General features: G+C 48.8%; 1 protein-coding gene across 2 annotated transcripts in view; it reads right to left on the bottom strand.

Moving 5' to 3' along the window:
- The window catches only part of SORL1 (sortilin related receptor 1), a 150,900-nt gene that overhangs the window by 65,362 nt on the left and 63,854 nt on the right, over window positions 1-21,684 (bottom strand). For both annotated transcript variants that reach the window (XM_059183472.1, XM_059183473.1), the window contains exons 12-18: window positions 20,578-20,666; window positions 11,272-11,450; window positions 9,790-9,976; window positions 5,882-6,010; window positions 5,304-5,389; window positions 1,369-1,541; window positions 1-109 (exon numbers count right to left, since the gene is read on the bottom strand). The exon at window positions 1-109 is cut by the window's left edge and continues 23 nt beyond it. In XM_059183472.1, the coding sequence (XP_059039455.1) occupies window positions 1-109; window positions 1,369-1,541; window positions 5,304-5,389; window positions 5,882-6,010; window positions 9,790-9,976; window positions 11,272-11,450; window positions 20,578-20,666 (952 nt within the window). The remainder of the gene's footprint in view (window positions 110-1,368; window positions 1,542-5,303; window positions 5,390-5,881; window positions 6,011-9,789; window positions 9,977-11,271; window positions 11,451-20,577; window positions 20,667-21,684) is intronic.

Here is a 21,684-nt window from a genome sequence, read left to right as displayed (position 1 = left end):
CCACCCAATAAAGTAACTGGCTGAGGGGTTCAAAAGCCAAGGCTTCTACGGTTTCCAGGCCAGAATTGATGATCACCTCTTGCCCTGTGCTCCCGTTCAAACAGAGGCGCTAAAGGGGGGAGAAAAGAAAGTGAGTGCTCGAATGACCTCGTGCCAGCTCAGTCCCGTGGACGGCAACCCGCTACTCCACTGTGACTGGCAAGGCATGAGATGCCTTCTGTCGGTCAACTTTCCAAACGAGCAAAGCTGGTTTTTAATAAAAACTTTTCCAAGATATATCATGGCTTCCTGTTTCAAGTAGAAGAGCTACACAGAACTTAATCATTGGCATTACTCTGCGTTACTGTTATGAACGCAGGTTACTGAACGACGCTGTATCCCAATAACGAGGTTGCAGATTACTGAGAAGCCTGAGTCTGTCTGCTTTTGAAATAAAGGAAACCAGGCTCCTGGTATTTTTAAGTTCTTGCATCAGCTCCTCTAGACTGTCCTCCCTGGGGGGCTCCTGGCCATCAGGTGCTGTCGCCAGGACAAGCTATGCTCTACGGTCGCCTGCGTCCCCCCGGGCCCAGCCCCTGAAAACCCAGGCACTGTGAAATGTCTGCTGGGTTGGAACTCCAGATAAAGCCTGTTGAAATTGCTTCTCTAAAGAGGATTAAATAGGCAATGAATACAGATCAAACAGCTCCCCTTTAAAATGTATGGGCTTGAGTCTATGGCTATCTACCTGGACTGTGTAGGGATTGTTATAGCTCACTTCCTGGTTTTTGGCTGTGTTTAGAACAGCTGAAGTGGGTCCTAACGGGAATCACCGATAGTCAAGGGTGCCTGTGTCATGGCTCAGGAAGGAGGACGCCTCAGAGGCAGCTGGTGGGATAGTGACAAGTTATCCTGTACTGCTAGTCCTCAAATTTCCCCAGCAAGAAAAAGGGAGGCCTTGCTTACAAGCAAGAGGACAGAGCTGGGGGTCCCTCAGTTCTTCCTACAACAACAGAGATAGACAGGCCAAGAAAATACAGAAACACAAGAGGCGCCTGGGTGGCTCAGTCATTAAGCATCTGCCTTCGGCTCAGGTCATGATCCCAGAGTCCTGGGATGGAGCCTCGTATCCGGCTCCCTGCCCAGCAGGAAGCCAGCTTCTCCCTCTTCCACTCCCCCTGCTTGTGTTCCCATCTCTTACTGTCAAATAAATAAATGAAATCTTAAAAAAAAAGAAGAAGAAAAAAGCAAAGTTTCATCCATTGGCCATGAGAGGAGGTACAACTTAAAACTTCTAATATCCATTTCCTGAGGCCGTCCTGAAGGAAGCTTACTAGGATTGGGCGGTCACAAGGCACCACCCCATGAGCAGATAGAGGGCTGACGCACCTGGATGGTGTCCAAGGCCAGGTCAGACCAGTATAAGCAGTTGCGCTCATAGTCAAAGTCCAGGGCCACTGCGGCCCGCAGCCCGGTGAGAGGCAACTGCTCTGTGACTCCCGAGGCCAGGTCATAGCGGTGGATGGACTTCCGCATGGCATACAGGATAAACTCGTTCTCCTCTGCAGAGACACAGACAAACATGAGAGAGGGTGGACAGAGCGGGTGCTGAGGAGGTCCCAGCACGTCTGGCCTCTTTTCTGCTCACCCATACACTTCAGAGCCAAGGATACGCGGCACAGATCAAGCGGGAGAACACAGGACCCGAGATTAGAAGGTGTGAAAAAAGGAATCCATTTCCACCTAGGGGGGCAAGTTACTTCGACTCCTGTAAATCTGTTTTCTCCTCTGCAAAATGTCTTACTTGTTTTATACACACACACACACACACACACACACACACACACACACACACACATATAAATATATTTAATATAAATAAAAAATATATAAAAATACACAGACACACATATATATATATTTTTTTTTTTAAATTGAGAGGCCCCAGTCATGCTCCAACATCCACACTTCTGAGCTTGGCCCGAAGGTCTTTGGAGTTGCACATGACAAAATAATTACCCCACTCAGCTTGTTCTCCCTCATCACATGACGGTGTCCCATGGCACCATAATCGTGTTGAGGAGAGACCCTTCATCGCAGAAGACTTGTCGCTAATCCACTGGCTCACCCATCCAACATTATTCACAATAACACAGAGCAGTTACATTAACCTATTCTAGTTTTGACACAGTAATAATACATTCATTCCTGAATACTTAACAAAATGCTTCCAATGGAATCGTCTCAAAGGTTCTGTTTCTTCCTAACAAACACTACACAATGTCCGTACTCCGCACTGGGCGTCGTTTCACTGATGACTGCGTCGTGGAAGGACCACAATGAACTCCGGTTTACAAATGAGAAAACGGAGAGGTGTCCGCACCCGAGGTCACACAACTGGTAAGCGGCAGGACCAAGGCTTGAGCCCAGGCAGTCTGCATCCAGAATCTGTGTTTCACTCCCTACACTAGGCTGCCTCTTGCGATGTAGAGACTAACGCTGACGCAGAAATAGTGGCTCTGAGTGCTTAAGAAGACTTACTTTTTCTTTATTTTAAAGATTTTATTTATTTCACAGAAGGAGACAGCAAGAGAGCGAGCACAAGCAGGGAGAGAGGGAGAGGGAGAAGGGGAAGCAGGCTTCCTGCTGAGCAGGGAGCCCGATACGAGGCTCGATCCCAGGACCCCAGGATCATGACCTGAGCTGAAGGCAGACGCTCGACAGCTGAGCCACCCAGGTGCCCCAGAAGAGTTACTTATATCAGACAAGTAACAGGAAGACGTGGTGCTCCCTCTCTTCCACTTTAGGGAACAGCATGGAAAACATTCCGAGTCCTTACTCTGTCTCCACGGCAACGCAGAGGCGCGACACACCCGCATCCAAGTCTGTGTTAACCATGTGGACAGAGGGCTGCTTATGGGACCCGAAGCCCCCTGCTGCACGCCTGCCTGGTGGCCGTTTCTCTCTTGCTCCTTCATTCCTTTCATTCAGGGGGTTCGCGCACGCTAGCTACCCACTTTACAAGGGCTCCTGCACAGATAATGCACCGCAATGATAAATGGACCTACAACTTTTAGTAAAGGTACTTCTTTCCCTTTAGTCTCACTGCACTTCAAAAGTGTCTAAGCCTCCACCACGTGGTAACCACTTCCTTCTGGTTTTTAAGAAGAGCTTCCCACTGTACTTTCCAGGAAAGGGGATCATTAAGGTGAAACCTAACAGAAACCAAGGACTCTCGTCGAAGCTGCCACGGAGGGCCACGGAGGTTACCCTCACAGCTGCCAGCCTCCCATGCCTCTAATGCCCACAAACCCCATTCTGCGATTTCTGTTTCCCCCCCAACCAACTGATGCCTTTACAGCAGAGCCTGGGTCCAGAAAGACCGGCCTTAGGATTTGATACAGAGGAACATGGACATGCATGTCCGTGTCCAAGACTCAACTTAGGAGAACAGAATTCTTTTTTTTTTTTTTTTTAAGATTTTATTTATTTATTTGACAGAGAGAAATCACAAGTAGACGGAGAGGCAGGTAGAGAGAGAGGAAGGGAAGCAGGCTCCCTGCTGAGCAGAGAGCCCGATGCGGGACTCGATCCCAGGACCCTGAGATCATGACCTGAGCTGAAGGCAGCGGCTTAACCCACTGAGCCACCCAGGCGCCCAGGAGAACAGAATTCTTGGCCAATCTCAGCCCTGAGAACCGCCTGGACATCTGTGTTATTATAGTCATCAAAAAGGAAGGATGACTTCATTTTTAAAAATCCTTCCAGATGCCCCAACAACCTCCTCTTTGCAAAGAGGCTTTGGTACCCATCAGCTCTAGGAAACCTTTTCCTTTTGCAAGATACCCTTGCTTTCTGTACCACTTTTTTTTTTTTTTAAACATTTAGGAGGTGGCCTTACATGGCAAATGTGATTCTTCTACTTTGTTCCCTGCTCTATTTTTCTCCTCTCAGAAAAGAAAATAGCTCTCCTACCAGTTGAGACGGCTTTAAACAAACTGTTTTGCCCCTCACTGAATTATCTCCAGAAATGTTTATTACAAAAGCCTGTACTCCAGCCCTTATGAGCAATCCCTCAGACCCTGCTCACCCAAGCCCTCGTCAGTAACAGCCCTCGTGAGGAGCGTAGTCGAGTATTATCCGCTCATCTGCGGGAATCTGCTGAAACCGTGTTTTTTTGAAGTCTCCACAGTGAGGGATGTTAATTACTCTGTTAATGATGGAAGATTAAATTAAAGGGCTAATGAGCTTAGCATGAAAAACACCGGGGCACGCTGGCAAGCGAACAAGGGGGCGTGCTGCCCCGCCGGCAGAGGACCACGTGCTTCTCGCCACCCAGCGGGCACCGGTGGCTGCGAGCATGCGCCGACCATCCACCTCCACCGAGAGGTCAGAGCAGGAGGAAGGGTTCCCAGGGAATAATGAGGTTCTGCACAAGTAAGTACTTGAAACAGAGCCGGAAAGGAAAGGTGCTAAAAGATGAACTGTTAGTGAGGGTATCACCGTTTCGAGACTAGACTGCAGATCTTCCCCACGCACCACCTGTGCTGCCACCGCTCGCTCAACTCAACAGCGTGTCTGAACCACACTCTCCCTTTACAGCAGGTGCACTCACTCCAAAGAAGTGTTTCCTAATGATTTGCATAATGATTCCCTGACGTGATGGGAATGACACTCATTGGCGACTCGGGCGATATCCGAGGAAGAGCACGAGTCTGGAGAGTCTGAACCTGAGCTCTGCCACTTACCAGGTGTGTGACCTTCGACAGGGGCATTGACCCTCTCCTCTGAACATGCTTCTTTATTTTTTTATTTTTTTAATGGAGCTTAGGACAGGATCTGCTCCACGAGGTAGTGAGAAGGATTAAAATGACAACACATGGAAAAAGCACATTAAGATGTGTGAAATTCCATTAAAGTATTCATTGTACTTATTACTATAAAAATTAAGACAGGCCACTTAGCTACGTCCCCAGAAGCCACAAGGCTCTTTATGTTCAGCGCTGACACACAGATGGAGGTAAATCACCAAAGCCCCTCCCTCCCGCCCATGCCTCGAATACGAGAGACGAAGAATAAACGCTTTTCAAGGAACAAAAGGGGCTTCCCTCAAAAAATACTTTCCATTCCTACAAAAGCATAAGGCTCTAAATAAATTTGGTTTGGATACCATGCTTAGGGGGAAAGGGGAGCCCTGCGATGCTTGTAATTTCCAAGTCTTTCCTGCACTAAGTTAGAAGAGCCACGAGGCTAGACCTGGGTCGGACTGTGACAACGCTTTAGTGAGAATCTCAAGAACTCAAAGGCGAGAAGCCACCTCTTACCTGCCAAGGGACACGGGACCAGTTCTCCTTCCAGTCGTGTTTCAACGTCTCCTCCACTACAAGTGTCCCCAGAAATCTTCCGATAGCTGTCACCCCCCCCACCCCAAGAGCAAGAGGTCAGACACAAACAGGAATAGTCACTGAGTTGCCATAATTGGAAATCTGTTTCCTATCCATGGACACTATTCATTTCCCCATAGGACAAGATGACATGTAATCATTCTGCATTGGTCCTGCTTCGAGTTACACTAGGCAGCCCACACAGTTGGGAAGCTGTCCTGGGCAAGAGTGTACATCTCTCTCCAACAAACTCCCATGAAGACACATCCTTGATGAAGTTCGTAACTTAACACACAGCTAGAGCTGCAGAGAAGTCCACAGATTTGCATTTTGCTCACTGAAGCAAACTCTTGTACGTTTGTAAACATCTAATTCCAAATATTGCCCAAGCACCCTCAGACCTGCAAGCTTGGAATTCAAGCACTTGGGAGTAGGAAAGGAACCCAGTGGCCCTCTCTGCTCTCAAACCCAGTGCAGACCCCTCGGTCCCCGGCCACGGCGACTGTTGTGAGACATACCCTCTTGTTCTCCTGTAAGTAGATCCCACAGGACAAGGCACGGGAGGAGAGTAGGACTTCCCAGAAAACTCTGGATCCGGAACACACACCTCTAAGGACAAATCTTCACTCATCTTGAAGCCGAAGTCACTAAAAAAGCAACTGGGGCTCGTTACGGCCGTTGGTTTACATACTTGGGGCATGTCAGTACCAACTCTTATGACTTCTCCCATAGCGCCCTCAACTTTAATGTCAGTTACTTAATATGTCCCTTTAAAGAACACTCACCTTTTTACGTTAACACATTTTCAAAAGAAACTTTATATCTGAACCATGATTGGAAAACCACAATCATTCGCCAAAAATAAGACAAAAACAATAAAAATCATTATTACCAAAAAACAAAATAATATTAAATTTTTTAGCTGGATCCAATTCCCTACCCAAAGACTCTAGGTCTGCCTGGTCCTTAAGAGAAATTAGGAAAACGGGGGCGCCTGGGTGGCCAGTGGGTTAAGCCTCTGCCTTCGGCTAAGGTCATAATCCCAGGGTCCTGGGATCGAGCCCCGCATCGGGCTCCCTGCTCAGGGGGAGCCTGCTTCTCCTTCTCCCTCTCCCTGCTTATACTCTCTCACTCTCTGTGTCAAATAAATTAATAAAATATTTTTTTAATTAAAAAGAAATGTAGGGATTAGGAAATGAGGGCCCCTGGGTTGTGCAGCCAGTTAGGCATCTGACTTTTGGTTTTGGTTCAGGTCATGATCTCAGGGTCCTGGGATGGAGCCCCGTATCAGGCTCCCTGCTCAGCACAGAGGCTGCTTGAGACTCTCTCCCTCTCCCTCTCTTTCTGCCCCTCCTACTCATGCTCACTGTCTCTAAAATAAATAAAACCTTAAAAAAGAAGGATTAGAAAATCTTAAAAGTTACTAGCACCCATGATCCTTTCTCCTTGATGTGAGTCGGAGAATTAAAAAGGAAATTTAAAAGAATAATCCTTTTTTAAATTAAAAGATTCAATGTTATTTAAGACCATGCCCACGTACTACCTAAAATCACTCTGTGTCCCTGCACTTCAGGACACAGTGCTTTGGTCCACGAGAACTTTCACAATTTGGGGGTCACGTATCTGTGCCAAAACACCCATCAGGCAGACGAGGTATAGTCCCAGCTCTGCCCTTCACTGCACGACTTCTCTGGGCTGCATCCAACAATCCCAAGGTCAGGCAACCGCTCTAGCTAATTCCCAAAGCCCTGCCCAAAACTTCAATTCTAATTCAGAGAGATTTTCCACATCGATGTGCTCTATTCAAAAGGCTTCACTTATTCTGTTCAGTCCAACGAATACTTATTTAACACCTTCTCCATGAAAGACCAACAAGTACAAGGCTAAATGGTTGTTTATTGTGTCATAATCCACATTTAGCAATTTGTAGGAATTTTTCAGAAGGGAGAGTTTTATTACTATAGGCAGCAATTGGGTAATTTTTACCGAATGGCTGCTTAAAATCTTTTGGGGGGCCAGCTGGAGCTTTAGCTAATTACTTATTTGCCTCCAATGCCAAAGCATCCATTCGCAGGAAGGTTTCCTCAATCTGTAGGTCATGACCTAACAGGCTGTGAATAGACACTGACTGGAGGGTCAAGGGCGGCTTCTGAAAGAGATTCCCTCTGAAATCAGGGAACATATGGGCCAGGAGCTGGGCTTCCCAGAGAGGCCAGAAAGGACCGTCAGTAGCAACCAGACTTTCCAATGCAGTTGTCCCTCAGGAGCTGAACTAACGCACAGAGACTAGAAGCTCCCTCATTCTCATCCCCCCCCACCCACTCCCGCTGTTGACCTTCAGACCATCTCCTTCCTCACTGCCACAGTCCAAGGTCACCAAATATTTCTAAGAGCCACACCATCCAGCCAGCTTCTTTCTAGCAACTGCACAAACACAGGCCTTGGTTCATCACCCTCGTCATCTCATTGGGCCTAAAGCCCAACTCTATAAGGGGCAAGGGCAGCTGGTTTTCCTGGTCTATAAGACCAGGCACCTAGTGGGTTTCCATGAAGTTGCTGGGGCGAGCCTGAAGGCCAGTGGGAGCCAGGCCAGTTTACGAGGAAGGCACACCAGCCTCTGGTTTTGGTTTGTTGATGTTTTGGTAGAAGAGGGGCCAATTTCAGAGAAAAACCACAGTAGTGGTCATTAAGAAAAAAACTCAAAGAGTTGTTAGATTTTCTCGCATGTTTTTTTACTTCATTTTGTTTTGAAGTAGTTAATGGGGATATGAGAGGGAAGGAAGAGTGCACTCTTCCTTCCGAGGGCCTCGGCAGTCAGGGAGACATTGGGCCAGCAAAAGCGCTCTGATTAGAATTACAATTTGAAAGTATCAAAGGGAGAGCGGAAGGCAGCACAGGGCAAGAAGGGCACTCGACTGACCCCTCTGGGGACATCAAACAGCTCCGTGGTTTTGCAGGGGAAGGGTCTATGCTTTAATTTTGGAACCACAGAGCTTCCAAAGGCAATGCATGTCTTGTAGCATCTAAAACCCCGCTGTTCGAAGGATGGGTTTACAGACAAGCAGCACCAGGATCAGCCAGAGCCTGGCAGAGCTACAGACCCCCAGAACAAGAGACTCAGAGCTGGCATTTCCAGTAGATCCCAGGTGTTGCACATGCGCACTCAGGTTTCAGAGGCACTGGTCTAGGGCAGGAGCTGGCAAACCCGGCTGGCTGTTCTCGCAAAGAAAGCTTTATGGGGCCATAGGCATGGCCTCATTCACCACCTGTGGCTGGTTCAGTGCTACCACGAGCAGTCTCGGAGCTGCTCACAGCGACCATAGGGCCTCCAAAGCCAAGGCCCTGGTCCAAGCTCTGGACCAGAACATACTCAGAGGCTTCTGGCTTTCCCCAAGATAAGGGTGGCTTTCCCAAAGCAAACCAGTTTTCTTGTGCCTTGGCAACTACTGAGAAATGAGTTCCATGCTTAGGTTGATACCCAGGCTCTACCAAGGGCCCTGCCTTGCCTGGGGTGATCGCATGTGGATTAGAGACTCAAAGTCCTGCCTCAGGGCTCCAAGACCCTACATGCTTTCGGGTTAGAATTTCCTTGTAAAGCTAAGCTCTGTTCTGATCACCGACTCTCCTCAAAAGCCTTCAAAGACCCCCGCCTGCTTACAGAATAAGGCCGGTACCCTTTCCGTCTCCACGCTTCCGGATCAGCCTCCGCTCCACTCCATGACCTCACTTTGTACCTCCAAGGCATCCGAGCCAAACGGCCAATGACGTCCCCACCTCTACCCCTCCCCATGGCTGCCGCGTCTCAGACTGCCCCTGTCCACAGATCCAGGTGCTTCCTTAAGGCCCACCTCAAACAGTGCAGCCCCCCACAAACCTCCTAATTTGCCTGCAACACATCAGTCTCCTCCTTCCTGCCGAAGACCACAATAAAAATACCCATTCCTCCTCCAAGGCGCCGGCGGCTTTCGCCCTCTGGCCATGTTATTTGTGCACCTGCAGCTTCTTCTGCTTTCTCCTTTCTCAGCCGTGCTTGGGTACCCTGCTTCAGGACGGAGGGATATACAAATACGTATGTTCTGACATCCCCTCACTTCTGAGAGGCCCCTAAGGAAAAGGAGTGATCTACAGTGGAATTTTGAAGCTGCCCTCCTAGTAATACATATCAGGGTGATCTCTTCCCAAATCAGCTACCACAGTTTCCCCAGGGGTGACACCTCTCCCTCATTTCGTAGCTGTAAGAACGAAATGGAATAAACTAGGTAGAAAGTGCCTAGCACATAAAAAAAAAAAAAATAATGCTTCATAAATGCTGACTTCCTATGATCTGCCTTCTTTTGCTCAGGGGAAGGGACCGCCTAGCCTGGCGGGCCACACTGCTGGCTGAGGAAGTCACAACCCAAGCCCGGGGCGCCAAAGAAGAACCAACCATTCATAGTCCTCTCGCGTGCAAGAGCAGTTGGACACGACCACGGGCCGGTCGAAGTCTTCTCCGTTAAAGCACGTGGCGTGGGGAGTCCTCCGCTTAAAAACCGTCTTGTGTCCTAGCAAACACTCGTTGCCCCGCTCATCCGATGGCGACCAGAGCTTGTAGTCGTTCTCTGTGCAGGGAACCCCTGGGGAAAAGGAAACGCAGCAGGAAGCCTTTGAGGGAGACCTATGCACACGGGCTTTCCCATTCTCCCCAGCCCCCTGGCCCCGAGACCCTGCATCCGGCGCATCCCACTGCTCAGCAGGCCCACGGGCCTCTGGCGCTATCCCAGGCCTCGAATCGGCTTGTTCTGAGGCCGGGAGGCACCCACGCCAATGGACACAGTGCCTCCTGAAACACAGATGCTCTTCTGAGAAAGCTGGGAAGAAGCAAGCCCCAGTTTGGCACCATCTAAACTTCTGAAATATTTTAACAGATTCTGCAGTTGCCTCCAGAAGTACGTATCGAGGGGCCTGTCCCCCAGAGAGTTAGGGTCAGGCTGGGTCCTGGAAAGACAGATGGTGTCCTTCGGGAGTATGGTTTCCCGCCCAGCTCTGGAGGGATTGTGGGGCAGGGGGCAGGGTAGGCATGCCTGTAAGCAATGACCTGAAAGAGCAAAAGACAATTTGCTGTCACTATTTGGAAGGTACAGAGTCTTCATCGAGGGAGGCTGAGAAATGGTGAAACAGCCTGGATAACCCCTCAGCCGACCCTCGTTCACTTGGAATTTAGGTAGAGTGGTTCCCACGGGAATTCTAAAGTATGCCTATGTCTACAGTGGAACTCCCTGTCTTCTTTACAGGCGTGTCTTCCCACGGATGACAGGCTGCCTGTACCGGTGCAAAGCTGTCAGCTCGTCACGGTTCCCATCAGCAAGGACTTTCTAAACCCTGGCTGTAAGGCTCCCCGGCTGTTCAGCGGGTGAAAAACACACACGCAGGACAAGTTCCTATTTCCGAGGACCTTATCATCTAGTTGACGGGGGATGATGCAAACAGGGCGACACACACAAGTGCAGAATTCAGGGCGTGAGGTGTAGGCTTATGCTCTGGACCCAGAGATGAGGGGAAAGGTCCCCTGGTGGGACTATTAGCAGGAAGTGCACTGGATCCTGAAACAGGGAAAGGATTTCAACCAGCGGAAACTGAATGGGGAGCAAGGGGGCCACTTCGGTCAGTTGGAAGGATGAGAGCCCAGGCAGGAGGAGGAGGGAAGAGCAGGGCTGCAGGGAGGACGGGGGAGGAGGGACGATGCGGAGTCGCACCTCTGCTCCATCCTCCCAAGAATGGCCCGAGTCGCTGTCTTCACACGTCCGCGTCACTCGGCGTACACATGTGCTCCTCCTTGCACGGCTACAAACCCCGCGCGGTACGGAGGGCCTACACAGATGCTCGGATCAGCGAATGTTTCCACAAAAAGGCCAAGGAGGCAGCGGCTTACCCAAGGCATCCGTGGCGTTGACCTGGAGGATCAGCCAGCTGTGGACATTCTCCTTGTTGGAGCCGAAGATGGTGAAGACGGTGCTCTTCTCTCCGGGTTCCGTGAGGAGTCCGTACACGAACACCGGCCTCTCGGAGAAGATGAACGTTTTCCAGGTCTCCCCTTCATTGGTGCTGTATCTGTCCACAGATGAGGAAGAGGATCCTTGCAGTTAGTCTCTAGGGCAAAGGCTTGGTTCCCAGGTAAGATTCACTGGGGAGGGTGGGGTGGGGCGTTGGTGGGGCTCCCTGGAGAAACGGCTGAAGCAGGGAACGTTCAGCATTGAGGCAGAAAGCAAGGAAGTGCTCGGGGACTAATGGGGTCAGGGCACATGGACAGAGCAGCCAGCTCGATGGGTTCTCTGGCTGGTCACTTTGGGACAATTTGAACATAGAAAGAATAATGATGGGAACAGATTTTGGGCTAAGTGAAAATAGGGTACGGGTCTCTGAATGATCCTAAAAGGGACAGAGAAGGGAAGGAGGGAACTGTTTTCCTTACATTACAATACATTACAGTACCCGATCTGCGCTGGAGACAATGACAGCAGGAGAACAACGACCATCCCATCACCCATGCTCTAATAACCGAGCCGGGCCACATGACCACTGGACGCTAAGGCCACGGTGGGGAAAGAGGGCTGGGGACCAGGGTGCTCACACGGCCTAAAGCTACCGACCCCCAGAGGAATCACTCACTACCGGTGGGGAAATGCAATTCCACAGCGGACCAGAGCCAGAGCCTTCACCAGACGCAGCACCACAGACAATGGGACAACCTGACATTACAGGCCTCCTGGATAAAACACTGTGAATATCACATCAGCTACCTGCGAGCCTGTACCACCGGACAAGTCCAGCATGGCAACATGCTACGTGGTGACTGGTCTGGATTCTTCCAAAGCCAAAGTGAGGCCATGAAAAAGTTTAACAAACCAACAAAAGAAGGCAGGAGGCTTGTTACAGAGACTGAAGAGGTGTTACCGGCCATAGGCAGTGTGTCAACCTTGACTGAACCCTGGACTGGGCACGGCGTGGCGGGGGAGGGCCACGGTCAGTACATACACATAAATATAGTGGATAAGGGAGACTGAGCTCCCATTATTAGGTGTGATAACGGCATTCTGATTGCAGGGGAAAATGCCCTTATTTATTGGAGATACATGCTTTCAGTATTTAGCTGTGAAGGGGCGTGACGGCTCCAACTTGCTTTCCCGTGACTCAGTGAAGAAGGACAGGCAGATGGAAAGACAGGCAGACAGGACGAACACGTAACTGACAGAAGCAAAGCAGGCTGGCAGAATGTTAACCGTTGATTCTGAGCGAACGTATGCTGAGTGTTCTTTACACAATTCTTCCACCTTTTCCTACGGCCTGACAGATTTTTAAGTTGGAGGGAAAAATACGTGCAGAGAAAAGTCTCCAAGGAAGACTACCTCAGAACGAGAAAGCAAGCTCTTGAAAAAAAACTGGCACTGAAAAAACTGTGCTGATTTTATATTATCTTTTGTATTGAAGGGAAGGAAGAGGAGGGGGAAGGGAAAACTTGCCTAACACTCACTTCCTCACCCAGAACCCTGGCGACATGCTCAGCCTGAGAAAGCACTCAGGAGCGCTTCCTTTAGGACCTAGCGCTCTAGCTCTAATGACACGCGAAACTTCTTTCTTTCACCTTTCCCATATATTTGAGATTTTAGGTCGACCCCTCATCCTTGACATAAATCTTTCCACAACATCAAGTGATCCATACACTTCCTCCCTAGCTGAGATGACTAAAATGGATACTTCGGCAAGAGGCTGCAGGTTCAAAGCGGAGAGGGGCGAGGCTACAAGGCCACATAAATCATCAATGTCAGAGAGGACTAAGGGACTCCTCTACAGATCCCCCAAAGAGAACAAATTCTCCTCTGGTTGAAACACTTGTGGTTGAAGGTAATTTCGAAACCTATCCGGGGATAAGTGAGCTAGTTCACTTGCCTGGTACCAGCGTGACGAGCAAAGGGCGCAGGACCACTTTTAGAGCAAAACAAACCAGCAGCATCGGTCAGTCCATTATGGCTGTCCATCTGCTCTGTGATAATGCTGGAAGGCCATCTATCTGCACATTGCTTAGTTAATGCGAATTAAGAGTTCTTCAAACCCCACATAACCATAGGAAGCCAAGCATCCCATTTCTTCAGAGGTTCCCAGAGGCCTCTGGGAGGACACCTGAATGAGGCGAAGAAGCAGGTGCATGGCCAAGCACAGCCATGTATTCGAGAAGGAACTGTGCATTCAGAAAACAATGCTTGTTCAGAATTTCGGGAAGGGGCAGGTCACATTACCACTGCAACAGTTTGAGGGATCATCTACTCTGCACCAAGTTCTGACCCCTAGAGAAGGACTTGTTTTGATGACCTGAAAATGACAAGAACTTTGGAAGAAAACAAACCCACATCCTGTCTGTGCTCCTATAATCATGAAAGACCACACAGAGCCCCAACTTTTAGGAATGGAGGATTCAAAACGTTCAGATAAAAATGCAGTCATAAGCCCCATGGTCAAAAACTCTCAAGAGGATGAGAAGGCCATTTAATAGAAGAATGTAATATAACATAAACAGAACCCAACATGCACTAAGCAAGGGTAGTGTTGCTAGGAAATCAGCTGAGGCGTATCTATGTGGCTGGCTGTCCAAAAAGGTCCTTGATGAACTCGGATTTTTGAACAGCATGTTCACGACGAGAAAAGAATCTTATAACCAAAGGCAAAAAGGTCAAAAGCAATAGTGATTTGCTAGTTAGTTCCAGCTGTAATTCTTACAGTAAGTGATCTGTGGGAACAGTGGCCAAACAAATTCAAAGTGAGTCAAATTATAAAAACAAGTGGTAGATTAGTGGGTCAGCAGGATGGTGGGTTGGTTGTCTGGTAAATTCTACAAAGAATTAGCAAAAAATTCTATAATGAACTAGAAAGAATCATCCTTCTGATGCTCAATGGTATAAATAGTAATAATAAGAAAAAAAAAAGGCAGAACCACTCAATTTCTATTTTGGTTGTATCTTTATCAAGAAGAATGATCTTCAAACTGGACACATAGGGAAAAAATTAAGGAAAAAACTAGGGACAATTAAAAGAAAATAAGCACAAAAGAGAGCACGTTCTAGGGAATGGAAAGACTTAAAAATATGACTGTGGCGTTCCTTCTAAGAATCTCTGACAGAATCATGGAGGACAGACAGAGATCTCTCAAAGCCCAGAGGAGGAAGAGTAGCTTTACTCCCGTAAAGAAGAAAAAGTGTTTTCAGCTGGGGCGCCGGGGTGGCTCAGTCATTAAGCATCTGCCTTCAAATCAGGTCATGATCCCAGGGTCCCGTGATCGAGCCCCACATCGGGCTCCCTGCTCGGCATCTCCCACTCTCCCTGCTTGTGTTCTGCTCTCGCTATCTCTCTGTCAAATAGATAAATAAATAAAATCTTTAAAAAACAAACAAACAAAAAGGATGGCTGATCTGATGGATCGTAGAACAGAAGGCAGTCTGCCAGGGTTGGGACTCCCAAGGTTTCACACAAGAGTCACAACAAACGAATCCCATTTTTCATTTTTCATGGTGATCCTCGATTGGAAGAAGAGGGCAATAATACAAAATATTCTTTTTTCATAAGGATCTCTGCGGGCCACACAGCTAGATAAAATTCACTGCTGGTGAAACAAACCCCAAGCGTGCTGATTGTTAACATATAGCGTGACTTCAACCCAAAAGATGACCTCCTTCCCACACAGCTCGATGCCTTAGTCAAAGACATGAGTAACACCGTGGACAGTCAAGCTATCAGATTCACAAAGCATACAAGGCTAAAGGCACCGATGATGTAGTTAAGGCCCAAACAGGGTTCAAAATGCTTTCATTACATTGAAAGGAGAAGTGTAAATGAGAATAAAGTTCCACATGTTGTTTCAAACACCTGACCTGCTCAGATACAGGATGGAGAACATGTGGTCTTTCATGAATCTCGTAAGGAAAAAGGGATCTCCATGTCTTGTGGTTAAACCGAACTTGAGCTACTGGTACAAGTCACAGCGGAGATAGAATCTCAAAAACACGCTGAGCAAAGGAAGCCAAATGCAAACACAGGAAATTCTGGAAAAGGCAGAACCAACGTACGCGGTAAAAATATAATCACACCATCAGTTGCCTCTAACTGGGGTAGGGCAGGGGCAGTGGTGTTGGCTGAGAAGGGGCACGTAGGTCTTTTCTGGGGTGACAAATTCTCCGCCTCTTGACAAGTGACCTCCAGAACAGATTAACGGGTGTCTTTACAATCCAAGCATCTCATGGTGTGTAAACGGAAACCTCAATGTTTTAAAAAAGTAATTCAGTAGAAGCTAAAATGCTGGGGAGGCTGTCAGAAGTAAAATCAGTCTTGGGGGTTCACGGGCAGGAACTGAGCATTCCGAGCCCCGTCAGTGTGAATCCCTGCACACTGCTGGGGTCAGCTGCTGGGGTAAGACCCAGGCCCCACATGTGAAGGCGCTGACATGGGGAGGCGACATAAATAAAGGATACGCAGACAGAGGAAAGTCACAGCATTGGAGGAAAGGAAGCAGAGCCGTCTGCCACGGAATGGGAGACACGCAAGAGGGATGAGGAGGGATGAATTCCTTTTATTCATGAGGGACTAGATGGATAAACAAGTGGCAGAAAGAAGAAACAACCAACAAGCTGTCTCAAAGTGAAACAAAATCCCCTCTGGTCTGGCCACTCTCCACCACTGCAAGCGTCCAAGCAAAGATGGGCGGATCTTCCAACGCAGACATCAAGGGAAGACCCACGCTGGGCCTGGGAGACCAGAGCGGATGACGGGGCGTGTGTGGATTCCCGCTGGACGCCTCCCCATGCACAGCCCAGGGCAGTCCGGTCTGACCCATCCAAATCCACATGCCTCCGCTGGCCCTTCAGGGCCTGCTCCTTTCCCCCGCTCCTCCACGAGGGGTCTGCCCGGCTACAGCAGAGCAGTCCTGCAGACTTTGCCCCAAAATGCTTAGTCCCCCACCCCCTAGCTTCCGTTCTCACCTCTAGTCTTGCTTCTTTTAAATGTATCCGCCTCGGCTTGCCAGGGCTCAAGCTCTGTAACACAGCTCTAGCTATGTCATTCCCCTACTGAAAATCCTAAAGGGACACGATCACTTCAACAGCCAAGTCTGATCTCTCCCGTGCAGTACACATAGGCCTCGAGCTCCCTGCCCTTACCTACAGCTCCAAACCCCTACCTACACCTCCCTCACTTCCCGCCTCTCACCGCCCCCGCCCAGCAATCTGCATTCCATCTTACTAAAGCCTTACACCTTCCATGCTGATGCTTGGTGGGCCTTCTTCGCCCAAGGTCTTTCTAACTCTGAAATGGCACTCCAACCTTGCTCAAGCTTCCTCTTCCCCCTCCCCCCTCCTCCTGGCCCCCATTCTGTGCTTGCACAGCCCCCTATGCTCCTTCTACCTTACATTCTACTCCGTTTTCATGGCCTGATTTTGCAAGTATATCCTCCTAGGCTGCCATGTGCCAGCAACAAACCCCCTTACTTACTTTTCTGCCCCTGAGACCTGGCACCTTTCCTGGCACACAGCAGGGTAAGTGTTAATTAACATTTGCTAAAGGAGATGAAATGAACAGCACTGTATTTTTTCAACCCCTTCACTGAGTCTCACTTTAAAAGGTGGTAATGCCGGCCCCACTGTAACCCAAAGGCCAGAGAAACCAAGTGAGGGTGGAAATGTCACAGGCGGGGATGGTTTGGCAATTGTCCCCCTGAGTGTTACTGGCGGCATCAGGAGCTGCCACTACCACGCGTGTAGGTGAACTGCCACCTCCCGCATTCTGGAACCCGGAGGTTGCTTCCACAACTCAGGTCCTGAAAAAACAGCTGCTGGGTGTCATCTTTGCACGACCTTTTAGGGACTCCTGGAGGAAAGCCCCCTGAAATCAGAAATCTCCCACAGGGAAAGAGGCTGTTGGGCAAGTCCGAAATATTATTAGTAACTACCAAGGACAGCATTTTGCTGGCAGGTAAACCAACAAGAAGAAAGGGAAATTGATCTCTTTCATGATCAAGCGCATGAATTTGTGTTAATGAACTTGTGCTTGGGTCTTTTTTTTGGTCAAAGTTCAAGAACACAGCAGCCCCTTCTCTGAAGGACACAGGCATACGCAAGAAAAACTTGCCTCCCCTGAGCAAGTTCACCGTGCCAGCGTGCTGATCGAATGAATACGTGAATCCCCAGGACGGGTTCTTATTTACTCATTTCAGACATGTAGACACAGGAGCAAAACAAAGCGTTCCACTTCTTGCTCCTGATTTCAATTAGCAGTAACAAAGGTAACAGCCTCAGTGGAGAGTCGAGGCAGAAGCCGAGACAAATAACAGTCAGCTCTTCGTTATCTGGGCTAATCGGGGAAAGAAAGACATGAATCATGTAAAGGTAACAACAATCGAAATGAAACAAAACAAAAACCTCACTCTTGCGTTAAGCAATGTTCCAACCTCTGTCCCTACTAAAACTCTTATGGGGGTTCCTGATGTTATCCCGAGTGGCCTTCCTCCCTAAGAGTCTGGGTTAGAACACTTCATTTCAGAAAAAGCCCTTGCCCTGGCCTCTCTCTCCAGCTGGCTCAGAAACATAACAGAGCTACGGGGGCCAGGGGCAGCCCCTGATGGACGCCTGACTCACCTTTGCACATGCAGTACCTAGAACAATGCCTGGTTCATTGTCCATGTTCATTGCTGTCACTGACCTGAGATAACGTCTAACAGAAATAAGCCCAAGTTCCAGCTTGGGCCCTACCAACTGACAAGTCACGTTATTTCCTCGAGTGAAAACAGAGGAAGGTGGACTGGGCCAGCCTCAGTGCCTCCGGGGAAGGGCACACATCCAGGGGGGCCCCCTTTCCTACCTGAGCTCCAGAGACTGTCATTTACACAGAAGACGGTGGGAGGGGTCCCCTCGGAGCCATGCACCCGTCACACGACCACACTGCCTCTGGTTTTATAAATCAATTAAAAAAATATGCAACCTTGGAAGAATGAGTGTGCACAACCTATTTACTAACTGATCAAGCATTTACAAAGTGCCTGTGAGCCTGTCCGGAATAGAAATAACTATTCAAAAGACCTTGCCGATGAGTTGAAGAACTCAGGTGTATAATGAAACGGTAACTAATGTTAAGAAGTCCATATGTGATCGATGCCCAATTAACAAGCCCACCAATAAATGCCATGAGACTCCAGGACAGACATCACTGCCCTAGCTCGGCAACAGAAATCCTCCCTCTGTCCATGCTATGCTCTCACAGTAAGTCATCGCTGTGGTCTGAGGCTAGGCACTAGCTACGGTATTATTTCCTGCTTGTCTTCTGATGAAGCTGATAGCACACAGTGACAGATCAAAAGAAGAGCAGCAGGAGAAGCAGCAAAAAAACCGAGAGCAACCTACTGAGTGAGTGCCAGGTGGCTACACAGATTGAGGCCAAGTTCGGACTGATATTTGGGACACATGCACCTGTCAACAGGAGGCCGGAATATATCCTCCTACTTGCAAACGCTCTATGTGAACCATATGCACAGGCACCTCCAAATAACCTACAGAAGTAGAAGGGGGCTGCAGTGCCCATAATCCTCAAGCCCATCAACCCCGCGGTCATTTTTTGTGTCCAGGGAGGGCACGGTAATTTTCTGGCAGTGGGGTTTATTTTCCCGGTTGTGTTTTGCTCCATCTAGTGTAGCCATGACGCTGCGTTTCCCTGAGCCCATATGCACCGACAGATGGTGTCAGAGGACTAGAATCATGCTAACTACTTCGGGGGAGCTGGCTTGGAATGCAAACGCCATCTGCAGAGAAGTTAAACAGGGAACCTCAGAAACGGACTCTGCGATCGGGCGGCCACGCGGAGCGTGACACGTATGCTGCCAGGGAAGCCGAACTGTGTCCCCTGCTGTCATCCTCACACAGCTGAGTCCCCACCATCACACAGCTGACTTGTGCATCTCCCCCCTGGAGGATGGGTTCCTGACGAGGGAGGGGACAGATTGTCTTTATTTCTTTACATATGCACTCCCCGGCACAATTCATGCTTTCTAAATGTGTGAGATGGGAATTGATAAATTAATGGGTAAATCGATACATGGCAGCAGAGCGGGGGAAGCGTGGTGCTTTGTGACTATCCTCCTCTGACCGAACACCAGTGGGAATGTGGATACAGCACTGTGTACAACAGGACTGGCTTCCAGCTCTTGGCCCTAAGAGCAGCTGCTGACCAGCACGGCACAGAGCCGAGATCAGCCAGACACCATGCTTTGCTTCCGTCTGCCCGAAGCCAGCCTACTCAGCGCAGGTCAAATTCACCACGCGGGAAACCAGAGGCTAAGATCTCTCTTTTCAAACCGCCCACCTCTCTCTTGCTGCTGGCTCTGCTTCTAAAAGCAGCAAAGGAAGAGAAGGCTTTCTTCTTTGCATGAAACAAGACCATTGCGGGGGCCTCCCCGTCCTCCTCTGGCAACACATCTCACGGGTTCAGGGCAAATACGGGGAGAAGGGAGGGCCAGTCCGCCCTGATGTACCATTAATAAAATTAACTTTGGTCCTAATTCGGACAAAAATAAAGAACTGGTTCTGATAACATTAGATCAAGTAAGCAGACGTTACAGACTCTCGACACTCTTGCTTTTCAGAGCAATACACTGGCAAAGAGTACAGAATGTGATTTAACGTCACTAACAAATGAGGGCATCCTCGGCCAGTGACTTGACCTTGCTGAGTCTCAGATTCCTCATCTGTAAAACGAAGCAGTTAACCCCAAACGTCCCTTCCAGGTCTGTGGGTATGAACCCCCAAAGCAAATCTGTCAACAGCAAAAGTCAAGTGTACCAAGTAGGGTACACTCTGAAATAATTACTCAGGTATTATTATTATTAATTTTTCTTTCCTGTTCCTATTATCACTCCTTCTAGGTCACACACCAAGCAAAGATAGACATGTTGACATCTCTAGTTAATTTTTTAGTCATCACAAATTTTGTTATTTCTATAAAGCTGCATTTGCCGGCATCAATAAAATGGTATCCTTTGTTTCTTATGAGACCCCCCTCCTTGAGATAGGAGGTACAGATTATTATCCCTCTGCTATAGATAAGGAAAGTTGAAATAATTTGCTGAGGTCAATCTACTTGTACTCACAGACTTACATCTGGGAGAGCGGTGTGATGTCAGGAGAAAAAAAGTTGCATCAGAGACACTTACTTCAGCTCATTGGTTTCCATGCCCTGGGCGATGGCCATGATGATGCCGCCATGATCTCCCCAAGTGTAGTAGTGAGGTCCAGGAAGTGCCTGAAGAAGAAAAGCCAGTGCTGATGCCACCGCTCTGGAGTGACTGGGCAGAAACCATGCACACCCCACAGGCACACACATGCACAGACACACACAGAAGCGCATGCCCATGATGTCAACCACTTGAATACAGTTCAGTTTCCAGAGCACATTCACATCCATTCTCTCCTTTGCTCCACACAGCGGTGAGGACGGGACAGTGACCCCTCACCCCAATTCTCTCCCCAAATAAACAAGGTTCATATTAAAGCGGCTGAATGTAAACAGCAGGGCAAGGAATCAAGCCCTGATCTCTGGCCCTCCCCCGTGAGAGATTACAATTCAACTGGAGTTTCTACCATGAGTGTACAAACCCACGGCAGCCCATCCTTCCTGCCGATTACAAGAGAAAACTTGGAACAAAATACAAAAAAGGGCTGCCCAAGGATGTTGAAAAGGAAACAAAGTCAGGTGGCCTGTGGCAAGGACTTCAAACCTGAGGAGTCACCACGAAGCCTGAGTTTCCTGGTATGGTTTTGTCCCAAGGGAAAGTCCCAGTCCTGGAACACCTCAGTCCCAGGTGGATGGCCGCAGCGTCACCAGAAACCATTTGTGTGTCAGGCCGGGGAGAATGTGGTTGAAACGCCAGCAGGGAGAGTATCAAACAAGTAAATCTTCTGTGTCTGAACTCACACAACACTCACCCTAACCCCTAACCATACATGTATGGAGCAGACTGAAACCAACACAGCAAAGGGTTAGTGAACACAATGGAGAGTTGCACTGTCATCCTCAGAATGCAGGAAGAAACCCATGGTCTGAACCTAAGCAGATTCACTCCACGCTAAAACGAAAATATCCATACCCTCCAGAAGACTATATTCCATGCATGTCATTCACATGTCCAGGAGACAACCCAAAATAACTCAACACAGACACCTGCCAACAAATCATGTTCCGTTCTCAAGGGAAAAGGCAATCAACAGGTGTCAACCCCACCAAGATGGTTCAAATGCTGGAATGACCAAAGACTTGAAAT

This window comes from Mustela lutreola, chromosome 1 (assembly GCF_030435805.1).
Source record: "Mustela lutreola isolate mMusLut2 chromosome 1, mMusLut2.pri, whole genome shotgun sequence".
NCBI classification, from domain to species: domain Eukaryota; kingdom Metazoa; phylum Chordata; class Mammalia; order Carnivora; family Mustelidae; genus Mustela; species Mustela lutreola.
Note: the sequence above shows the minus strand (reverse complement) of the source record. Positions and strands in the feature narration are given on the sequence as shown.